The sequence below is a fragment of the Mandrillus leucophaeus genome, unplaced genomic scaffold (assembly GCF_000951045.1).
Source record: "Mandrillus leucophaeus isolate KB7577 unplaced genomic scaffold, Mleu.le_1.0 Scaffold479, whole genome shotgun sequence".
NCBI classification, from domain to species: Eukaryota; Metazoa; Chordata; class Mammalia; order Primates; family Cercopithecidae; genus Mandrillus; species Mandrillus leucophaeus.
Window position 1 is genome coordinate 322,181 of NW_012105131.1, and position 21,453 is coordinate 343,633.

Genomic DNA, 21,453 nt, shown 5'->3' on the forward strand with positions numbered 1-21,453 from the left:
GGTTCCCGCCATTCTCCTGTCTCAGCCTCCCGAGTAGCTGGGACTACAGGCACCCGCCATCATGCCTGGCTAATTTTTTTTTTTGTATTTTTTTTTTTTAGTAGAAACGAGGTTTCACCATTTTAACCAGGATGGTCTCGATGGTCTCGATCTCCTAACCTTGTGATCTGCCCGCCTCGGCCCCCCAAAGTGTTGGGATTACAGGCGTGAGCCACTGCGCTGGGCCATTATTGTATTATTTTGTTGCCTCCTGAGCTCAAGTGATCCTCCCACCTCGGCCGCCCAGAGTGCTGGGATAACAGACATGAGCCACCGCACCTGACCAGCGTGATGCTATATTAAGAGCACCTCTCACTCCCAGAAGCACCCGGGTTTGAATGTTAAATCATGTGGTCACCTTATTATAGCCCCTCCTTTGCGGTCACAGTGCTGCTCATTGGCACATCAAAGGCTCTGAAAAGTCCTGCAGACAAGTAGCCTTCACTTTGTTGAAGTTGCTGTTTCTCAAGCTTATTTGAACTTGGAGGTTAAATTGTTGTTTGTTTTCATAATACCTAGGAACAGACTGTGAAGCTATGTTCTGTGGAACATTTAGGGAGGGACCAGGTCCTAGCAGAGGATACTTTTTTATCTGCCGCCAAACCATTGGGGCAGAGGGCTGAGTTCATCACACATCTCACTTCATGACATGTCAACGTTGTCTGTCGGTCCCTGCAAGGTCCCTCTCGGTTATTTTATTTATTTACTTATTTATTTATTAATTATTTGAGACAGAGTCTTGCTCTGTGACCCAGGCTGGAGTGCAATGGCATGATCTCAGCTCACTGCAACCTCCGCCTCCTGGGTTCAAGCAATTCTCCTGCCTTGCCTCCCGAGTAACTGGGATTATAAGTGTGCGCCACCGCACTGACTAATTTTTGTATTTTTAGTGGAGACAGGGTTTCACCATGTTGGCCAGGCTGGTCTCGAACTCCTGACCTCAAGCCATCTGCCTGCCTTGGCCTCCCAAAGCGCTGCAATTACAGATGTGAGCCACTGCACCTGGCTATTTTTTATTTTCTATTATTTCTATATGAGATCTCTGTATGTTGCCCAGGCTGGTCTTGAACTCCTGGCCTCAAGCAATCCTCCTGCCTCACCCTCCTGAGTAGCTGGGACTACAGCTTGAGCCACCGTGCCTAGCTTCCTCTTGGTGTTTCTTTTCTTTTCTTTCTTTCTTTCTTTTTATTTATTTATTTTTTTGAGATGGCGTCTTGCTCCCATCACCCAGGCTGGAGTGCAGTGGCACGACCTTGGCTCACTGCAACCTCCACCTCCCAGGTTCAAGCAATTCTCCTTCCTCAGCCTTCCGAGTAGCTGGGATTATAGGCATGTGCCATCATGCCTTGCTAATTTTTGTATTTTTAGTAAAGACGGGGTTTCGCCATGTTGACCAGGCTGGTCTCAAACTCCTGACCTCAGGTGATCTGCCTGCCTCGGCCTCCCAAAGTGCTGGGATTACAGGTGTGAGCCACAACGCCCAGCCGGTGTTTCTTAACTGATTCATATTTTGTTGTTCCCTATTCCTCTTCCCCCACCCCCAGGCCACTGAGCCCTGTGCTAGATGTGGGGAAGTTCCTGAACTCTGCTGTGTCACCAAGAATCACATCATAAACACTGTCCCACATAACCTGGACAAATAATGTTTTAAAGGTTGCTTAATAATCTGAATGACGTGATCATAATTTATGTAACTGCTCCTCGGTTTGGAGGCACTTAGATTCAGTTTTTTATTTTTGTGAAGGTCAAGATAGTGAGTCAGTTTTTTCCTTTCTAAATTATTTCCTTGGGAAATAGGCTAAAGAGCGCATTCCTTATTTTAGTTTTTCTTTTAAAACATACTAGATTGCTGGCTGGGCACCATGGCTCACACCTGTAATCCCAGCACTTTGGGAGGCCGAATTGTAGCTGCTGGCACCCCCACTCCACCCCCTTGCCAGGCCCTGTTTGGCCATGCCTGTTGTCCACAGTGTCTGACACAGGGTCTGGCACCTAGTAGGTCTGGCACCTAGAAGGGGTCCCTTCCTGATTGAGCAGGTATGCAGAAGGCCAGCCCCCCATCCCCAGGCAGGGCAGGACCCGCGTCCTTGCAGGCGGAGGGGAGAATGCGTCATCTGGGCGCCCTGGTTATCCCCACCAGCTGCAGGACCACACCACCAGCTGCAGCCACCTGCACCGTGTCCTTAGGCCCTTGTCATGCTTTGAACTTGAAACTTGCAGTAAATTCCTTTGTGGTTCTTGTCTGGGCAGGAATCACTATCTAGGGAATAAATCAACTGCATGTAGGAGGTTAATTTAAATTTTTTTTTTTTTTGAGACAGTCTCACTCTGTCATCCAGGCTGGAGTGCAGTGGCATGATCTCGGCTCACTGAAACCTCCACCTCCCGGGTTCAAGCGATTCTCCTGCCTCAGCCTCCCAAGTAGCTTGGATCATAGACACCCACCACCATACACAGCAAATTATGGTATTTTTAGTAGAGACGGGGTTTCACCATGTTGGCCAGGCTGCTCTTGAGCTCCCGACCTCAAGTGATCCACCCACCTTGGCCTCCCAAAGTGACCAAAGTGATAGGATTACAGGCATGAGCCATCGTGCCTGGCCTATTTTGATTATTTTAGAGATGAGGCTTCACTCTGTCTCCCAGGCTGGAGTGCAGTGGTACGATCATGGCTCACTGAAGCTCCCATTCCCTGGGCTCAAGCAATCCTCCTGCCTCAGCCTCCCAAGTAGCTGGGACTACAGGAGCAAGCCACCATGTCTGGCTAATTTTTGTATTTTTTGTAGAGACAGGGTCTCACTGTGTTACCCAGGCTGGTCTCAAACTCCTGGCCTCAAGCGATCCTCCTGTCTCAGACTCCCAAAGTGTTGGGATTACAGACGTGAGCCATGGCGCCCAGCCTCATGTGAGGTTTAAGTCTGTGTTGCTGGGCCCAGCTGGAAGTCAGTAGCGGCTCTTTGCCTTCATGCGGGTTTGCTGGGGAACTTGGAGGGCAGTGAGGCCCAGGCTGTGCCCGTAGGGAGCTCCCAAACAGCTTGCCTTTGACTGGCCTGTGAGGATATGGACCGAGGAAGCACCTGTTAACCAGGTTTCAAAAACTCCATTGTACATACGTCGGCTCCCCTGGGAGGAGTCTTAGGACATGGTGAATGTCAGTGCTGGGAAGGACCTTAGCTATTTCTGACCTGGTCCTTTGTTATGTCATGCGGAAACTGAGGCACCCATCTGGGAAGGCACAGACTTGGCTTGCCCCGGCCAAGCCAGTGTGTCCCTGATGACTCCCTGGAGAGACAGGGAATTTCCCATGGTTTCCCAACTGCAGGAAACTGAAAATGTCTCAGCATGCATGGAATTTGATGAGGGTTTTGTCCCTGTGATGCGGGGGCAGCTGAGGGTCCCACTACTGAGAGGAAGAATGAAGCGAAGTACCACGTGCAGTTGCCATGGGCTCGTGGCTTGGATTTTTGCAGCTGTTGAAACAGCTGGACCCTGGGCCTGTGACCCCTGGGAGGGGAGGTAGTTGGGGAGAGATTACCTGAGGGTCCGCCTGGGCCGGGACAGCTGGGAACAAGGACAGCTGAGCAGGCAGCTTCTCACCAAGAATAGCCATGCTGGGTCACCTTCGACCTAGGGACCCTTCTCTGGGCTCTAAGCACGGAGGGCGGGTAGAAACAGATCTTAGCTGGGCTACAGCGGTTCTGTTCAGTTAGCAGAGGTCACAGAGCTCTCTGTCTGCATAGGAAAGTGCCCTAGAAATGGATATGGGGTAGGAGCTGGCGCCTGCCAGGCACCCACTGTGCATGTGGTCAAGACGAATGGTTCTGGCTCGGCATGGTAGCTCACGCCTATAATCCCAGCACTGTGGGAGGCCAAGGCAGGAGGATCACTTGAGGCCAGGAGTTTGAGACCAGCCTGGCCAACATGGCAAAACCCCATCTCCAATTAAAAAAAAAAAAAATAGCCTGGCGTGCTGGCGCACACCTATAATCCTGGCTACACAGGAGGCTGAGGCATGAGAATTTCTTGAACCTGGGAGGCGAAGGTTGTGGTGAGCAGAGATTGCGCCATTGCACTCCAACCTGGGGACTCCAGCCTGGGCAACAGAGTGAGACTCTGTCTCAAAAAAACAAAAGAGGGAGGGTTCTGAAGCCAGACCAGCTGGGTGTCCTACTCGGCCTGGATGACCTTACCCTGTTTCCAAATCTGCAAGGTAAAAATATGATGTGTTCTTATAATGAATAGCCCGGCATGGTGGTGCATGCCTGTAATCCCAGCTACTTAAGAAGCTGAGGCAGGAGAATCACTTGAACTCAGGGAGCGGAGGTTGGAGTGAGCTGAGATTGCACCAGTGTACTCCAGCCTGGGCAACAGAGTGAGACTCCGACTCAAAAAAAAAAAAAAGTGCTCTGTCCATTGAGGAACATGCAGTTGGCACTTCATAAATGTAGATGCTATTTTAATTATTTTATTTTGTTATATATTATATTTGTTTTTTATAGAGACAGGGTCTTGCTATGTTGCCCACACTGGTCTTGACCTCCTGGGGTCAAGTCATCCTCCTGTCTCAGCTTCCCAAGTAGCTGGGATTAGAGGCTGTACCACTGCACCCAGTTTATTTTATTTATTTATTTATTTTTAAGAGATGGGAATCTTGCTGTGTTGCCGAGGTTGGTCTTGAACTCCTGGACTCAAGTGATCTGCCTGCCTCGACCTCCCAAAGTGCTGGGATTACAGTTGTAAGCCACTGTGCCTGGATTATTTTATTTTCTTTCTCTTTTCTTTTCTTTTCTTTTCATTTCTTGAGATAGGGTCTTGCTCTATCACCCAGGCTGGAGTGCAGTGGTGCCATCTCTGCTCACTGTAACTTCTGCCTCCTGGGTTCAAGCTATTCTCGTGCCTCAGCCTCCCAAGTAGCTGGGACTACAGGCATATGCCACCACTCTTGGCTATTTTTTTTTTTTGAGGTGGAGTCTCGCTCTGTCGCCCAGGCTGGAGTGCAGTGGCCGGATCTCGGCTCACTGCAAGCTCCGCCTCCCGGATTTACGCCATTCTCCTGCCTCAGCCTCCCGAGTAGCTGGGACTACAGGTGCCCGCCACCTCGCCCAGCTAGTTTTTTGTATTTTTTAGTAGAGACGGGGTTTCACTGTGTTAGCCAGGACGGTCTTGATCTCCTGACCTCGTGATCCGCCCGTCTTGGCCTCCCAAAGTGCTGGGATTACAGGCTTGAGCCACCGCACCCAGCCTAATTTTTGTATTTTCAGTAGAGACGGGGTTTCCCCATGTTGGCCAGGCTGGTCTCAAACTCCTGACCTCAAGTGATCTGCCCCCCAAAGTGCTGGGATTATAGGCATGAGCCACTGTGCTTGGCACGAGACTGGGTAATTTATAAAGAAAAAGAAGTTTAATGGACTCACAGTTCCATGTGGCCGGGGAGGCCTCACAATAGTGGCAGAAGGCAAAAGGCACGTCTTACATGGCAGCAGACAAGAGAGAATGAGAGCCAAGTGGAAGGGGAGACCGTCTTATAAAATCACCAGATCTTGTGAGACTTATTCACTACCACGACAACAGTATGGGAAAACCACCCCCATGATTCATTCAGCTCCCACTGTGTACCTCCCAAAACATGTGGGAATTATGGGAGCTTCAATTCAAGATGAGATTTGGGTGGGGACACAGCCAAACCAAATCAGCTCTGCTGCCTATTGTCTGGGAGCTCAGGTGAAGCACCTTGTATCTCTGAGCCTCAGTTTTCTCATCTGTGAAATGGGGGCAGTTGGGGATCAGATGAGCTATCGTATCTTAAGCTCTTAGCACGGAGCCTCATGCAAGCCTGTGATTACTATGGTTGTTTTTTGTTTGTTTTGTTTTGTTTTGTTTGTTTGTGTTTTTGAGATGGAGTCTCACTTTGTCACCCAGGCTGGAGTCAGTGGTGCTGTCTCAGTTCACTGCAACCTCTGCCTCCCGGGTTCAGGCGATTCTCCTGTCTTAGCCTCCTGAGTAGCTGGGATTATAGGCACCCACCACTACGTTCTGCTAATTTTTTTGTATTTTCAGTAGAGATGGAGTTTCACCATGTTGGCCAGGCTGGTCTTGAGCTCCTGACTTCAGGTGATACACCTGCCTCAGCCTCCCAAAATGCTGGGATTACAGGCATGAGCCACCAAACCTAGCCACCTTTCCACCTTCCTGGGTCTGTGGACCCTGAGGCCTTAGGCTGGGCTGCAGCTTGGGGAGGGGAGAGAGGGGGGCGCCCAGGAGAGAGTCAGGAGGGTTTTCTTTTCTGTCCCAAGAGAGACAGAAGGGGACATCTTTATGCAAGAAGTCTGTGGCTGTGTCCCTCTATTAGAAAATAGGCTGGGAGCCTTTTGTGTGCCTTGTAACTGTCTGAGGGCGAGGATGGGGGTCTCGGGGACCACTTGCACAACACCTGGGTCACACATGGGGCCACAGGGGGTCTCAGGTCAACAGCTGAGGGCCTGAGCCCACCCGGTGGGGAGGTGGCTTATTTTTTTATTTTTATTTTTTTTTTTGAGATGGAGTCTCACTCTGTCCCCCTGGCTGGAGTGCAGTGGCCGGATCTCAGCTCACTGCAAGCTCCGCCTCCCGGGTTCAGGCCATTCTCCTGCCTCAGCCTCCCGAGTAGCTGGGACTACAGGCGCCCGCCACCTTGCCTGGCTAGTTTTTTTGTATTTTTTTAGTAGAGACGGGGTTTCACTGTGTTAGCCAGGATGGTCTCGATCTCCTGACCTCGTGATCCACCCGTCTCGGCCTCCCAAAGTGCTGGGATTACAGGCTTGAGCCACCGTGCCCAGCTGGGGAGGTGGCTTATAATCTTTGAGAATGGGTTCATCCCTGGCCCGGGACTTACAGTTCCCTTGAGAAGTGGAAAGCCATTGCTTCTGTGTTTGTTTTGCTTTTGTTTTTTTGTTTTTGTTTTTGTTTTTGAGATGAAGTCTTTCTCTTTCCCCCAGGCTGGAGTAAAGTGGTATGATTTCAGCTCACTGCAACCTCCACCTCCTAGGTTCAAGTGATCCTCCCACCTCAGCCTCCTGAGTAGCTGGGATTACAGGTGCCCGCCACCACACGCGGCTAATTTTTTTTTTTTTTGAGACGGAGTCTAGCTCTGTCGCCCAGGCTGGAGTGCAGTGGCCAGATTGCGGCTCACTGCAAGCTCCAACTCCCGGGTTTATGCCATTCTCCTGCCTCAGCCTCCCGAGTAGCTGGGACTACAGGCGCCTGCCACCTCGCTTGGCTAGTTTTTTTGTATTTTTTTTAGTGGAGACGGGGTTTCACCGTGTTAGCCAGGATGGTCTCGATCTCCTGACCTCGTGATCTGCCCGCCTCAGCCTCCCAAAGTGCTGGGATTACAGGCTTGAGCTACTGCGCCCGGCCACACCCGGCTAATTATTTTATTTTTAGTAGAGACAGGGTTTCACCATATTGGTCAGGCTAGTCTGGAACTCCTGATCTCAGGTGATCTGCCTGCCTCGGCCTCCTGAAGTGCTGGGATTTCAGGCGTGAGGCACTGCGCCCAGCCTGGAAACGTTGCTTCTGAGGGCATACTTTCCTGGGGACGCTCTGGAGGGCTGGAGGAGTAGGGGGAGACCTGAGGAGGACCGGCCCAAGACCACACAGCCAACCATTCCTGCCTTGGTTTCCATGGCAAGACCTCATCTCTACAAAAAATACAAAAATTAGCCCAGTGTAGTGGCAGGTGTCTGTGATTTCAGCTACTCAGGAGGCTGAGGTGGGAGCATCGCTGGAGCCCAGGAAGTCAAGGCTGCAGTGAGCCATGATCTCGCCGATGCACTCTAGTCTAGGTGACAGAGCAAGACCCTGTCTCAAAAAACAAATAAATAAGGGTTAGGTGTGGTGCCTCATGCCTATAATCCCAGCACTTTGGGAAGCCAAGGCAGGCGGATTACTTGAGGTCAGGAGTTTGAGACCAGCCTGGCCGACATGGTGAAACTCCTTCTCTACCCAAAAATACAAATCAGCCACCTCCCAACCCTAGACTCTGTGCACCTGGGGCCACCCAGGGGCCAGTTCCACGCCAGCCCTAACAGCCACCTCTTTCCCTCTGCCTCTCCTTCTCTGCAGGCTCCCCGCTGCACAAGCAGTCATCCGGACCCTCCTCCTCCCCGGCCGCAGCTGCTGCCCCCGAGAAGCCGGGCCCCAAGGCGGCGGAAGTGGGGGATGACTTCCTGGGGGACTTTGTGGTGGGCGAGCGGGTGTGGGTGAATGGCGTGAAGCCAGGCGTGGTGCAGTACCTGGGGGAGACGCAGTTCGCACCGGGCCAGTGGGCCGGCGTGGTGCTGGACGACCCGGTGGGCAAGAACGATGGCGCGGTGGGCGGCGTGCGCTACTTCGAGTGCCCGGCCCTCCAGGGTATCTTCACGCGGCCCTCCAAGCTGACCCGGCAGCCCACGGCCGAGGGCTCGGGGAGTGATGCCCACTCCGTGGAGTCACTGACTGCCCAGAACCTGTCATTGCATTCGGGCACGGCCACACCCCCGCTGACCAGCCGCGTCATCCCCCTGCGGGAAAGCGTCCTCAACAGCTCCGTGAAGACGGGCAACGAGTCGGGCTCCAACCTTTCCGACAGCGGCTCTGTGAAGCGGGGCGACAAGGATCTGCGCCTGGGAGACCGTGTGCTGGTGAGTGCCAGCAGTACTGGGCTCTGGGCCCAGCCTCCCTTCCCTCCCCTGCTCCGCCTCACTTGGCCGAGCTGGCCCCCCCGGGCTGGGCAGTGTAGGGACTCAAAGGGGTCTCGGACAGGGTCCAGCCTGGGATACCCATTCCTCATCAGGACCATACAGAGTGACAAGACAGGAGACTGTTGCTGTGTGACCCTGGGCAAGTGTCTTAAACTCTCTGGGCCTCACTCTTTCTATCGGTAAAATGGGATTTTTTTTTTTTTTTTTTTTTTTTTTTGAGATGGAGTTTTGCTCTTGTCATCCAGGCTGGAGTGCAGTGGCATGATTTCAGCCGGCTGCAACCTCCACCTCCCGGGTTCAAGTGATTCTCCTGCCTCAGCCTCTCAAGTAGCTGGGATTACAGGCATGGGCCACCATGCCCAGCTAATTTTTGTATTTTAGTAGAGACAGGGTTTCACCATGTTGACCATGCTGGTCTCGAACTCCCGACCTCGGGTGATCCACCCGCCTTGGCCTCCCAAAGTGCTGGGATTACAGGTGTGAGCCACCGTGCCCCACCAAAATGGGAATTTTAATCATATTTCAGTCGTAGTTGGAGATGCATTAAAATGTATCACTCATTTTAGACAGTGCCTAATACTACGTACCACATACATTTTGGCCATTATTGATATTATCTACTGATCCAACTCATCCACATGCACGTGCCAGGCATGTACTGGAAAAGGCTGGGAACTAGATGTTCTCAAGACCCCTGGTCCTGGCCAGGCACAGTGATTCATGCTTGTAATCCTAGCACTTTGGGAGGCTGAGGTGGGAGGATCACTTGAGCCCAGTAGTTCAAGACCAGCCTAGGCAACATAGTGAGACCCTGTCTTTACAAAAAAATACAAAAAAAATTAGCCGGGCATGGTGCATGGCCCTGTACTCCCAGCTACTCAGGAGGCTGTGGTGGGAGGATGGCTTCATCCTGGGAGTTAGAGGTTGCAGTGAGCCAAGGTGGTGCCACACACTCTAGCCTGGGTGACAGAGCCAGACTCTGTTTCAATAATAATAATAATAATAATAATAATAATAATAAGGCCAGGCATGGTGTCTCACACCTGTAATCCCAGCACTTTGGGAGGCCAAGGCGGGCAGATCACCTGAGGTCAGGATTTTGAGACCAGCCTAGCCAACATGGCGAAACACCATCTCTACTAAAAATACAAACATTAGCCAGCTGTGATGGCGTGTGCCTATAGTGCACACGCAAAAATTAGCTGGGCATAGTGGCCCATGCCTGTAATCCCAGCTACTTGGGAAGCTGAGGCGGGAGAATCACTCGAACCCAGGAGGGAGAGATTGCAGTGAGCTGAGATCACACCACTGCACTCCAGCCTGGGTGATAGAATGAGACTCTGTCTCAAAAACACAATAATAATAATAATGGTAATAACCCCTTGCCCAGGGCCAGGAGGTGCAGACACCTTATCAGCTACAACCCGAGTGATCAGTGTTGTTGAAGTTGAGAGAATTGGGTCGCTGGAGCTGACAGCTTCCTGCCAGGGGTGCCTCTTCTCCACTAGTCCCAGCTGTTAGGGCCAGGTTGGAAAGGGGTCAGTGACCCCCAAGTCTTCTGGAGTATGAATACAGCAGTGACCTGGGTTGGTGGTGGTCAGGTGGACGGGACAGGGCTGTGTTTTCCTGTCCAACCAGGCTGTGGTGGCCTTGGGCTAACCCTACGCCTGGGACCACAGCATTGGGAAGAGACTCACAGGGTACAAGGAAGTCCCTGATGGGGCCTTCTGGGCCTGGGGTATGAGGAGCTGTCGGTGGGGCAGGGGTCCCTGTGTCCGTTCTGCAAGGCTTCCTGGGGGAAGGTAGGAAGTCATTCCAACCCAAGGTGGGGAGCACAGGCTTGGAGCTCCAAAGTCGAGTGGAGAAGGGCAGGGGGTCTGGGGACCCAGAGCAGGGACCCCCAAAGAGTATTACTGCCTAGGGTCCTCCCTCCCTGCTCTGAGAACCTGGCAAAGGTTTCTCCTGGAGGTTTCTGGAAAGAGCCTTTGGGGTTGTGGGCAGGGGAATGAGAGGAGATGTTTACACCCATGGCCCTGTTGAATCCTCAAGCCAGTGCTGTGATGTGGTTTTATCATCCTTACTTTATGGATGGGGAAACTGAGGCTCAGGGAGGTTGTTTTGTTTTGTTTTGTTTTGTTTTCTAGTCTCGCTCTGTCGCCAGGCTGGAGCGCAGTGGCGCGATCTCAGCTCACTGCAACCTCTGCCTCCCAGGTTCAAGCAATCCTCCTGCCTCAGCCTCGCGAGTAGCTAGGACTACAGGCACGTGCCACCATGCCCAGCTAATTGTTTATATTTTTAGTAGAGGTGGGGTTTCACCATGTTGGCCAGGATGGTCTTGATCTCTTGACCTGCCCATCTCGGCCTCCCAAAGTGGTGGGATTACAAGAGTGAGCCACCGCGCCCAGCCTCAGGAAAGTTTAATAACTTGTCTGAAGTGACAAGTGACAAGTGCCTGCCCACTGAGCTGTGTCCCTCTCTGCCCTGGCCAGGGTGAGGGCTCTGCTTTTTTTTTTTTTTTTTTTTTAAACAGGGTCTTGTTCTGTTGCCCAGGATGGGGTGCAGTGGTGCAGTCATAGCTCACGGCAGCCTCAAACTTGGTCTCAAGCAATCCTCCTGCCTCAGCCTCCCAAGAAGCTGGGACTACAGGCCCATGCCACCATACCTGGCACCACGCCTTTGCTAGCCTGGTTCCCCTGGACAGAACTTCCCCTGGGTGACCTGGTGGTGAGCGTGGCCAGATGTGGTCCCTGCCCTCCAGCCATCTCCAGCTTACAGGAGACAGACCACGAGGCCAGTGACCACGGATATTAGTGTCTCCTTGTAAGAGTCTGCCAAGTGTGCCGTGGTGCTCTCAGAGCCTGGCCTGGTGGGGACGTTGCCCCGAGGAATGGTGTGAGGGCAGAACTTAGGGAATGGCCTGGCATCGGCCTAGTGATGTGGGGCCAGAACATCATGCCAGGCAGAGACCTGTGGGCTGAGAGACTAGAGAAACTGTGAGAAGAGGCCCGGCGCGGTGGGTCACACCTGTAATCCCAGCACTTTGGGAGGCCGAGGCAGGTAGATCACCTGAGGCCAGGAGTTTGAGACCATCCTCACCAGTACGGTGAAACCCCCTCTCTACTAAAAATACAAAAATTAGCCGGGTGTGGTGGTGGGTGCCTGTAGCCTGAGCTACTCGAGAGGCTGAGGCAGGAGAATCGCTTGAACCTGGGAGGTGGAGATTGCAGCGAGCCGATATAGTGCCATTGCACTCCAGCCTGGGTGACAGAGCGAGACTAGAAAAAAAAAAAAACTGAAAAGAGCAGGGAGGCTGAGTGGTCAGTGGGGGAAGCCAGGGAAAGATCACATCCCAGAGTCTGACCTGGGTGACCCCACAGGGCCAGGAGTCTGGGATGGAGCTGGGTCTTTGCTATAAGAGTCGAGGTAGCCGTGGAAGCTGCAGCCACGTGATGGATTCCTGGGTTAAGGACATCGCACCTGCTGCTTGGTGGGGATGGGATCGGAGGGGGCAAGAGTGGAGCAGGGGCCGGGTGTGGTGGCTCACACCTGTAATCCCAGCACTTTGGGAGGCCAAGGTAGGCAGATCACCTGAGGTCAGGAGTTTGAGACCAGCCTGGGCACCATGGGGAAACCCCATCTCTACTAAAAAATACATGGTGACGGGCACCTGTAATCCTAGCTACTCAGGAGGTTGAGGCAGGAGAATCACTTGAACTTGAGAGGTGGAGGTTGCAGTAAGCCGAGAGGGTGCAACTGCATTCCAGCCTGGGCAACACAGCAAGACTCCATCTTAAAAAAAAAAAAAAAAAGACCAGACTGGAGCAGGGACAGCAGTGCCCAGGAAGGAGGCTGGACTCCTGGCCCCCTGCACCATCCTGTCCAAAGAACTTGTTTTGGGACTGTCACTCTGCTCTTCCTCTTGTGGTTCCCAGGAAAGCCAAACCCAGCCAACAGGACCCGGGCAAACGGCTTAGTCTCCCTGACCTGTCCTTCAGGATCTCCGGGGTCTGAGGGCACCTGCTGGGGGTGGGCACAGCAGGGAAATCAGGCCCGGGTCTGTGTTATTGGACAAGTCACTTATAGAGCCTCATCCTCATTCATTCATTGATTCACTTGCCATGTGTGCGTTCAGCAAAATGGCCATGGCCCAGCACTCTTGTTTTGTTCTATGCTTTTTTGGGGAGCATTAAGAGAGCTGATGGCAGCCGGGCACGGTGGCTCACGCCTGTAATCTCAGCACTTTGGGAGGCCAAGACAGGCAGATCAGTCAAGGTTAGGAGTTGGAAACCAGCCTGGGCAATGTAGCAAGACCCTGTCTCTACTAAAAATACAAAAAAAAAAAAAAAGAAAAAAGCCAGGTATGGCAGTGCATGCGTATGCTCCCAGCTACTAGGGAGGCTGAGATGGGAGGATCACTTGAGCTTAGGGAGTCAAGCCTGCAGTGAGCCATGATCAGACCACTGCACTCCAGCCAGGGCAACAGAGTGAGATGCTGTCTCAAAAAAAAAAGGAGAGAGAGAACTGGTGGATGTGAGAATGCGTCATAGTCTGCAAGGAGCTATGACTGTGCACAGTCTGACTAATACCGTGGGAGTGCCCTGGGCATGGGCCTGTGACCCTGCTAGGGCGGGAAGTGGTGGAGGCTCTGGGGGTTACCGACCAGCCTAGATTGCTCGCTGGATTGGGGAGCAGCAGGTTTGAGGCCAGTTTGATCCTGCCTGGCATTCCCCCTGTACCTGCTCTCCCTGCAGGGTGTGGGAGCTTCTGACCATCTCAGGGTGTGGTGTGCAAGAGAGGGGCACGAGGTGGACACTGCCACTGCTCTAGAAGTGTCTGCTAAGACCTGGCCTGTCTGCAGGGTTGGCAGCAGCAAGGGGGCTGGGCTACCTTGACCTTGACTTCTCAATCTTTAAGTAGATTGCATCCTATGGTTGACACATTGCTTTCTAGGTACATACCTCACACTAGACACTGTGCCTAGCACTTTTTTTTTTGAGACAAGGTCTCGCTCTGTCACCCAGGATGGAGTGCAGTGGTGCAGTCATAGCTCACTGCAGCCTCAAACTCTTAGGCTCAAGTGATCCTCCTGCCTCAGCCTCCTGAGAATCTGGGACTACAGACGTGCACCACCATGCCTGCCTAATTTTTTAATTTTTTTAATTTTTTGTAGAGATGGAGGTCTCGCTATGTTCCTCAGGCTGGCCTCAAATTCCCAGTCTCAAGCAATCCTCCTGCCTCAGCCTCCCAGAGTGCTGGGATTACAGGCATGAGCCACCGAGCCCAGCCTAGTTTAGGATTTAGGCTAGGGAAGAGAAAGGACATTCCAGGTTGGAATTACAGAGAAGCAGGATCCAAGACTCATTGTGTAGACAGAGTGGCAGAGACCTGGTGCCAGAGAGGAGGGGCTGAGAAAGTAACCCCACCTGAAGGCCAGAGACCAGAGAGAACCAACCTAGACTCACAGACAGGCCTCAGTGGCAGAGACACCAGAGCCCTACCCAAGAAGGAGACAAAGGAAGGTGGGGTCCGGTCTGGAATCAAGCCCAGCTGAGATTGAGAAGGCCACAGAGTGTAGTAAGAAGAGATCCACCTGGCTTTCACTCCCTGACTACTCTGAACTTCAGTCTCTTCTTCCATGAATGTGGTAACAGTGCCCGTCTCATGGAAATGTCAGATTTGGAATTCTTGTCTTTCATGTGCCAGGCGCACGTAGTTGACCCTAGGAGATGGTGGGACAGGAACTAGTTCTAATTGGGGAGCTGGATTTACTTAGGCACACTTGAGGCATACTTGGGGTGTCAAGAGAAATTAACATTTTATTTATTGTTAATTATTAAATAAATTATTATTTAATATTTTTTGTAAATTATTATTAAAAAAAATTTTTTTTTAGACAGTCTGGCTCTGTCGCCCAGAGTGGAGTGCAGTGGCACGATCTCGACTCACTGCAACCTCTACCTCCCAAGTTCAAGCGATTCTCATGCCTCATCCTCCCAAGTAGTTAGGATTACAAGCGTGCACCACCCACCTGGCTAATTTTTGTATTTTTTAGTGAGACAGAGTTTCTTCATGTTGCCAGGATGGTCTTGAACTCCTGGCCTCAAGTGATCCACCCACCTCAGCCTCCCAAAGTGCTGGTATTACAGTGAGTCCAGCAGTAAAATGAAATTAACATTTTAGAAAGTCATAGGCCAGGCACGGCGACTCACACCTATAATCCCAGCATTTTGGGAGGCTGAAGTGGGTCAATCACCTGAGGTCAGGGGTTTGAGACCAGCCTGGCCAACATGGGGAAACCCCGTCTCTGCTAAAAGTACAAAAATTAGCCAAGCGTGGTGGCAGGTGCCTATAATCCCAGCTACTCAGGAGGCTGAGGCAGGAGAATCGCTTGAACCCAGGAGGCGGAGGTTGCAGTGAACTGGGATCCTGCCATTGTACTCCAGCCTGGGCAATAAGAATGAGACTCTGTCTCAAGAAAAAAAGAAAGAGAGAGAGAGGGGAAGAATTCGGTTCAGATAAACATGGTAAATAAACATACACATTTATTTTCAGTCCCTCCTGAATTTGCACTAGAACAACACTGAAGAGATGTTTGGGGTTTTTCTTTTTTTGAGATGGCTTCTTGCTGTGTTGTTCAGGCTGGAGTGCAGTGGCATGATCCTAGCTCACTGCACCCTCAAACTCCTGGGTTCCAGCGATCCTCCCAACTCAGCCTCCTGAGTAGTTGGGACTACAAGCGTGTGCCACCACACCCAGCTAGTTTCTTAATTTTTTTAGAGAGGGGAGTCTTGCTGTGTTGCCCAGGCTGGTCTTGAACTCCTGGACTCAAGTAATTCTCCTGCCTTTGTCTCCCAAAGTGTTGGGATTACAGGTGTGGGCCACCACACCCAGCTATGAAGAGAAATTTTTTAAAAAAGAGCTAGTGGCGGGGAAAGAGGAGAAGCAATCAGTGTCCATCCAGAAACCCTGGATGTTCAGTAACTGGCCACATATTGGCCTCTAGAAATGAGGCTGCCATTGGGGCCAGGAACAGAATTGGTTTAAAAGTCTTTAGATTCAGCTGGGCACAGTGGCTCACACCTATAATCCCAGCACATTGAGAGGCCAAGGTGGGCTAATCACTTGAGGCCAGGAGTTCGAGACCGGCCTGGCCAACATGATGAAACTCCATCTCTACTAAAAATACCAAAGTTAGCCAGGTGTGGTGGCGGGCGCCTGTAATTCAAGCTCCTTGGGTAGCTGAGTCAGGACAATCTCTTGAACCCGGGAGGCAGAGGTTGCAGTGAACTGAGATCACACTGCTGCACTCCAGCCTGGGAAACAGAGTGAGACTGTCTCAAAAAAAAAAAAAAAAGAAGAAGAAGAAGAAGAAGACTGGCCATGCACAGTGGCTCACACTTGTAATCCAAGCACTTTGGGAGGCTGAAGTGGGAGGATTGCTTGACCCCAGCAGTTCCAGACCAGCCTGGGCAACAGAGTGAGACCCTGTCTCTAAAAAAGTAAAAAATAAAATTATTCAGGTGTGGCGTCGCATGCCTGCAGTCCCAACTACTCAGGAGGCTGAGGAGGGAGGACCGTTTGAGCCCAGAAGTTTGAGGCTGCAGTGAGCCATGAATGCAGCACTGCACTCCAGCCTGGGTGACAGAAGGAGACCCTACCTCTAAAAACAAAAACAAAAACACCTTAGATCCCCCACCCCGTCCCTGCCCCTGTGTTGCCTGGTGACTGTTCCTCTAGCTGATGTCTGGTATGGACACTTGGTCCCCCTGAGAAGATCACAGAGAATTATTGGGTAGAAGGATCCCAGGCAGGAGGGACTGAAAAAGGAGGATGAAGTGAACATGGGTAATTTTTTTTTTTTGGGGGGTGACGGAGTCTTGCTCTGTCGCCCAGGCTGGAGTGCAGTGGCGCACTTTCTACTCACTGCAAGCTCCACCTCCCGGGTTCACACCATTCTCCTGCCTCAGCCTCCCGAGTAGCTGGGATTACAGGCGCCCCACCACGCCTGGCTAATTTTTTGTATGTTTAGTAGAGATGGGGTTTCACCATGTTAGCCAGGATGGTCTCGATCTCCTGACCTCATGATCTGCCCACCTCAGCCACCCAAAGTGTTAGGATTACAGGCGTGAGTCACCGCACCCGGCCGAACATGTGTATTCTAAGTGCCCCCTAACCCTACGTGGCTTCCCGAGCCCTGGCGGCCACAGCTACTCCCTCCACAGTGAAGATTACAGGAAACTTCTCTGGAGAAAACAGCTGGTCCTCTGAGAAATAAGAGAAGGTGATACAGCCATTAAATATGAACAAAACTGCCACTGAATATGAGTATGAATATTCATGCTCATGAATATTCATGTATGTATAAATATTCAGTGAACAAAAAGCTCTGGGGAATGAAAAATATCACAGAAATAAGAAACTGCACGGAAGTGTTAAAAGATAAAGTTAAGAAAATATTTCAGGAACTAGAACAGAAAGGAAACAGGCCGGGGGCGGGGGCTCACACCTGTAATCCCAGCACTTTGGGAGGCCAAGGTGGGTGTATCACAAGGTCAGGAGTTCGAGACCAGCCTGGCCAACATGGTGAAACCACATCTCTACTAAAAGTACAAAAATTAACCGGGTGTGGTGGCGGCCGCCTATAATCCCAGCTACTTGGGAGGCTGAGGCAGTAGAATTGGGAGGCAGAGATTACAGTGAGTCGAGATCATGCCACTGCACTCCAGCCCAGGGAACAGAGTGACTCCATCTCAAAAAAAAAAAAAAAAGAACAGGAGCCAAAAGAGAACATTAGAGAACCTGTTTACAGAAAAGGGGAATGTCGAAAAAGGAGGGGAGAAAATCAAATAATTAATTCAAGAAAATTCCCCAGATTGATAAGGGTGTTTCTTGATTGAAAGGGAGCCCGGACAGCGGATGGAAAAAGGCTCACATCAAAGCACCTCTTTGTGGCTGGGTGACGTGGCTCATGCCTGTAATCCCAGTGTGTTGGGAGGCTGAGATGGGAGGATCCCTTGAGCCCAGGAATTTGAGATCAGCCTAGGCAACATATTGAGACCCTGTGTCTTAAAAAAAGAATGAGGGTAGCAAGAGAATTCAAAACACATGTTCACACAAAAACTTGTGTAAGTAGGTCAGGCGCAGTGGTTCATGCCTGTAATCCCAGTGCTTTGCGAGGCCAAGGCAGGCAGATCGCTTGAGCTCAGGAGTTCGAGACCAGCCTGAGCAACATGGTGAAACTCCGTCTGTACAAAAAAATAAAAAAATAAAAAAAAAAACTTGTACAAGAATATTTGTAGCCACATTATTCATAATAGCCAAAAAGTAGAAACAACCCTCATTGTCCATCAACAGATGAATGGACAAGCACAATGTGTTCTGCCCATACCATGGAATATGATTTGGCCATGAAGAGAATGGGGTACTGATGCCTGCTGCAATATGATTGGACCTTGAAGACACGATGCTAAGAGAAAAAAGCCAGACACAAATGGCCACATATTGTGTGATTCTATTTCTTTTCTTTTTTTTTCTTTAGACGAAGTCTCACTCTGTCATCCAGGCTGGAGTGCAGTGGCACAATCTCGGCTCACTGCAACCTCTGCCTCCCAGGTTCTCCTGTCTCAGCCTCCCGAGTACCTGGGATTACAAGCGTGCATCACCACGCCCGGCTAATTTTTCGTATTTTTAGTAGAGATGGTGTTTCCCCATGTTAGCCATGCTGGTCTCTAGCTCCAGACCTCAAGTGATCCACCTGCGTCGGCCTCCCAAAGTGCTGGGATTACAGGCATGAGCCACTGCACCCGGCTGGGTGATTCCATTTCTATGAAGTGTCCATAACAGGCAAATCTGTCCAAACAGAGACAGGCTAGAAATAGACTAAGGGTTTTCAGGGGCTGCCAGAAAGATGGAATAGACAGTGATTTCTCCTGGGTATGGAGCTTCTCTTTGGGATGATGGTTCTGGTATTAGACGGTGGTGATGGTAGTGAATATACTCAAAGCTACTGAATTATGTTTTTATTTTTATTATTTTTTGAGATGGAGTCTGGCTCTGTCACCCAGGCTAGAGTGCAATGGCGCAATCTCAGCTCACTGCAACCTCCGCCTCCCAGGTTCAAGCGATTCTCATGTCTCAGCCTCCCGAGTAGCTGGGATTATAGGCGCCCGCCACCAAGCCCAGCTAATTTTTGTATTTTGAGTAGAGATGGGGTTTCACCATGTTGTCCAGGCTGGTCTCAAATTTCTGAGCTCAGATGATCCATCCACCTTGGCCTCCCAAAGTGCTGGGATTACAGGTTTAAGCCACTGTTCCTGGCCTGTATATTTATTTTTTATTGTTGTATTTTATTTTATTTTTTGTAGAGATGGAAGTCCCACTATATTGCTCAGGCCGGTCTCAAAGTCCTGGCCTCAAGTGATCCTCCTGCCCCATCTTCCCAAAACACTAGGATTACAGGCATGAGCCACCATGTTTGGCCCTGTATGTTTTAAGATGGTTAAAATGGTAAATATTGGCCGGGCGTGGTGGCTCAAGCCTGTAATCCCAGCACTTTGGGAGGCTGAGACGGGCAGATCACAAGGTCAGGAGATCGAGACTATCCTGGCTAACACGGTGAAACCCCGTCTCTACTAAAAAAATACAAAAAACTAGCCGGGCGTGGTGGCAGGTGCCTGTAGTCCTAGCTACTCGGGAGGTTGAGGCAGGAGAATGGCGTAAACCCGGGAGGCGGAGCTTGCAGTGAGCTGAGATCCGGCCACTGCACTCCAGCCTGGGCGACAGAGCAAGACTCCGTCTCAAAAAAAAAAAAAAAGGTAAATTTTACATTATGTGAATTTACACCTCCATTAAAAAAAAAAAAAAAAAAAGAGTGAGCCAGGCACAGTGGGTCATGCCTATAATTCCAGCACTCTGGGAGGCTGAGGAAGGAAGATTGTTTGAGGCCAAGAGTTCAAGACCAGGCTGGGCAACGTTGTGAGACCTCATCTCTACCAGAAAATGTTAAAAATTAGCTAGGTCTCGTGGTGTGTGCTCTAATCTCAGCACTTGGGATGCCAAGTACTTGGGAGGCCAAGGCGGGAGGATCACTTGAACCCAGGAGTTCCAGGTTGCAGTGAGCCATGATTGCACCACTGCACTCCAGCATGGGTGACAAAGAGAGAGCCTGTCAAAAAAAGAAAGAGAGAGAGAGGGAGGAAGGAGAAGAAAGAAAGAAAGAGAGAGAGAGAGAGAGAGGAAGGAAGGAAGGAGAGAAGGAGAAAAGAAAAGAATGAGATAGAATAAAATATTTTGGCCAGGCACGGTGGCTCACGCCTGTAATCTGAGACAAGCACTTTGGGAGGCTGAGGCAACTGGATTGCTTGAGCCCAGGAGTTTGAGATCAGCCTGGGCAACGTGAAGAAACCCCATCTCTACAAAAAAAAAAAAAAAAAAAAAAAAAAGCCAGGTATGGTGACCTGCGCCTGTAGTCCCAGCTACATGGGAGGCTGAAGTGGGAGGATCGCTTGCCCAGGAGGCCAAGGTTGTGGTGAACTGAGATCATGCCACTGCATTCCAGTCTCAAAAAAAACAAAAAAGAATAAAGAATAAAACATTTTCAGACATAGAAAGCTCAAAAATGTACCTCCTCATGCACCTTTTCTTAGAAAGCTGTGGGAAGATGTTCTCTACTGAAATAAGTAGGAAACCGGCCGGACGTGGTGGCTCACACCTTAATCCCAGCACTTTGGGAGGCCAAGGAGGGCAGATCACCTAAGGTCAGAAGTGCAAGACCAGCCTGGCCAACATGGCGAAACCCCGTCTCTACTAAAAATACAAAAATTAGCTGGGCATGGTGACAAATGCCTATAATCCCAGCTACTCTGGAGGCTAAGGCTGGAGAATTGCTTGAACCCGGGAGGCGGAGGTTTCAGTGAGCCGAGATCACGCTATTGCGCTCCAGCCTGGGCAACAGAGCGAGACTCCGTCTCAAAATAAATAAACAAAATAAAATAAAATAAGTAGTAAACTAAGAAAGAAGAGGCAGGAAATCCAGAAAACAGGATCAAGCCCAGGACAGAGGTGAAGCGGTTGTCAGGGTCACAGTGACAGGAGACTCCAGGCCAGTGGCCACACTCCAGAGAGGCCAGCAGCCAGCCCAACCCGGAGTGGGTCCCATGGCTCCGGGAGAGACATCTTCAGAAAGAACTTGATAGAATTCCCAATGCCTCTGAGCATCTTGGCAGGAGATTTAGACTGTTGAAAGAGTTGGGGTTGAATTAGCATTGAGACTATTAAAACTAGGCAGACAGGCCAGGTGCGGTGGCTCACGCCTGTAATCCCAGCACTTTGGGAGGCCAAGGCAGGTGAATCACTTGAGGTCAGAAGTTTGAGACCAGCCTGGCCAACATGGTGAAACCCCATCTTTACTTAATATACTAAAAAATTAGCTGGGCATGGTGGCGCATGCCTGTAGTCTCCGCTAATCAGGAGGCTGAGGCAGGAGAATCACTTGAACCTGGGAGGTAGAGGTTGCAATGAGCTGGGATCGTGCCACTGCACTCCAGCCTGGGTGACAGAGTGAGACTCTGTCTTAAAAAACAAACAAACAAAAACCACTAGGCAGACAATCATCAAAGATAGTTATTTACAGGGAAAAAATTTTTCTGGAAAGGAAAAGTAACTGCAATACATCATCCTCATCTATGAGTACTAT

The 21,453-nt window shown here is 50.8% G+C and overlaps 1 protein-coding gene across 1 annotated transcript in view; it reads left to right on the plus strand.

Annotated features, from left to right (window-relative positions):
• Window positions 1-21,453, plus strand: part of CLIP2 (CAP-GLY domain containing linker protein 2) — a 108,962-nt gene that overhangs the window by 10,973 nt on the left and 76,536 nt on the right. The window contains exon 2 of the mRNA XM_011995238.1: window positions 8,143-8,699. Within this exon, the coding sequence (XP_011850628.1) occupies window positions 8,143-8,699 (557 nt within the window). The remainder of the gene's footprint in view (window positions 1-8,142; window positions 8,700-21,453) is intronic.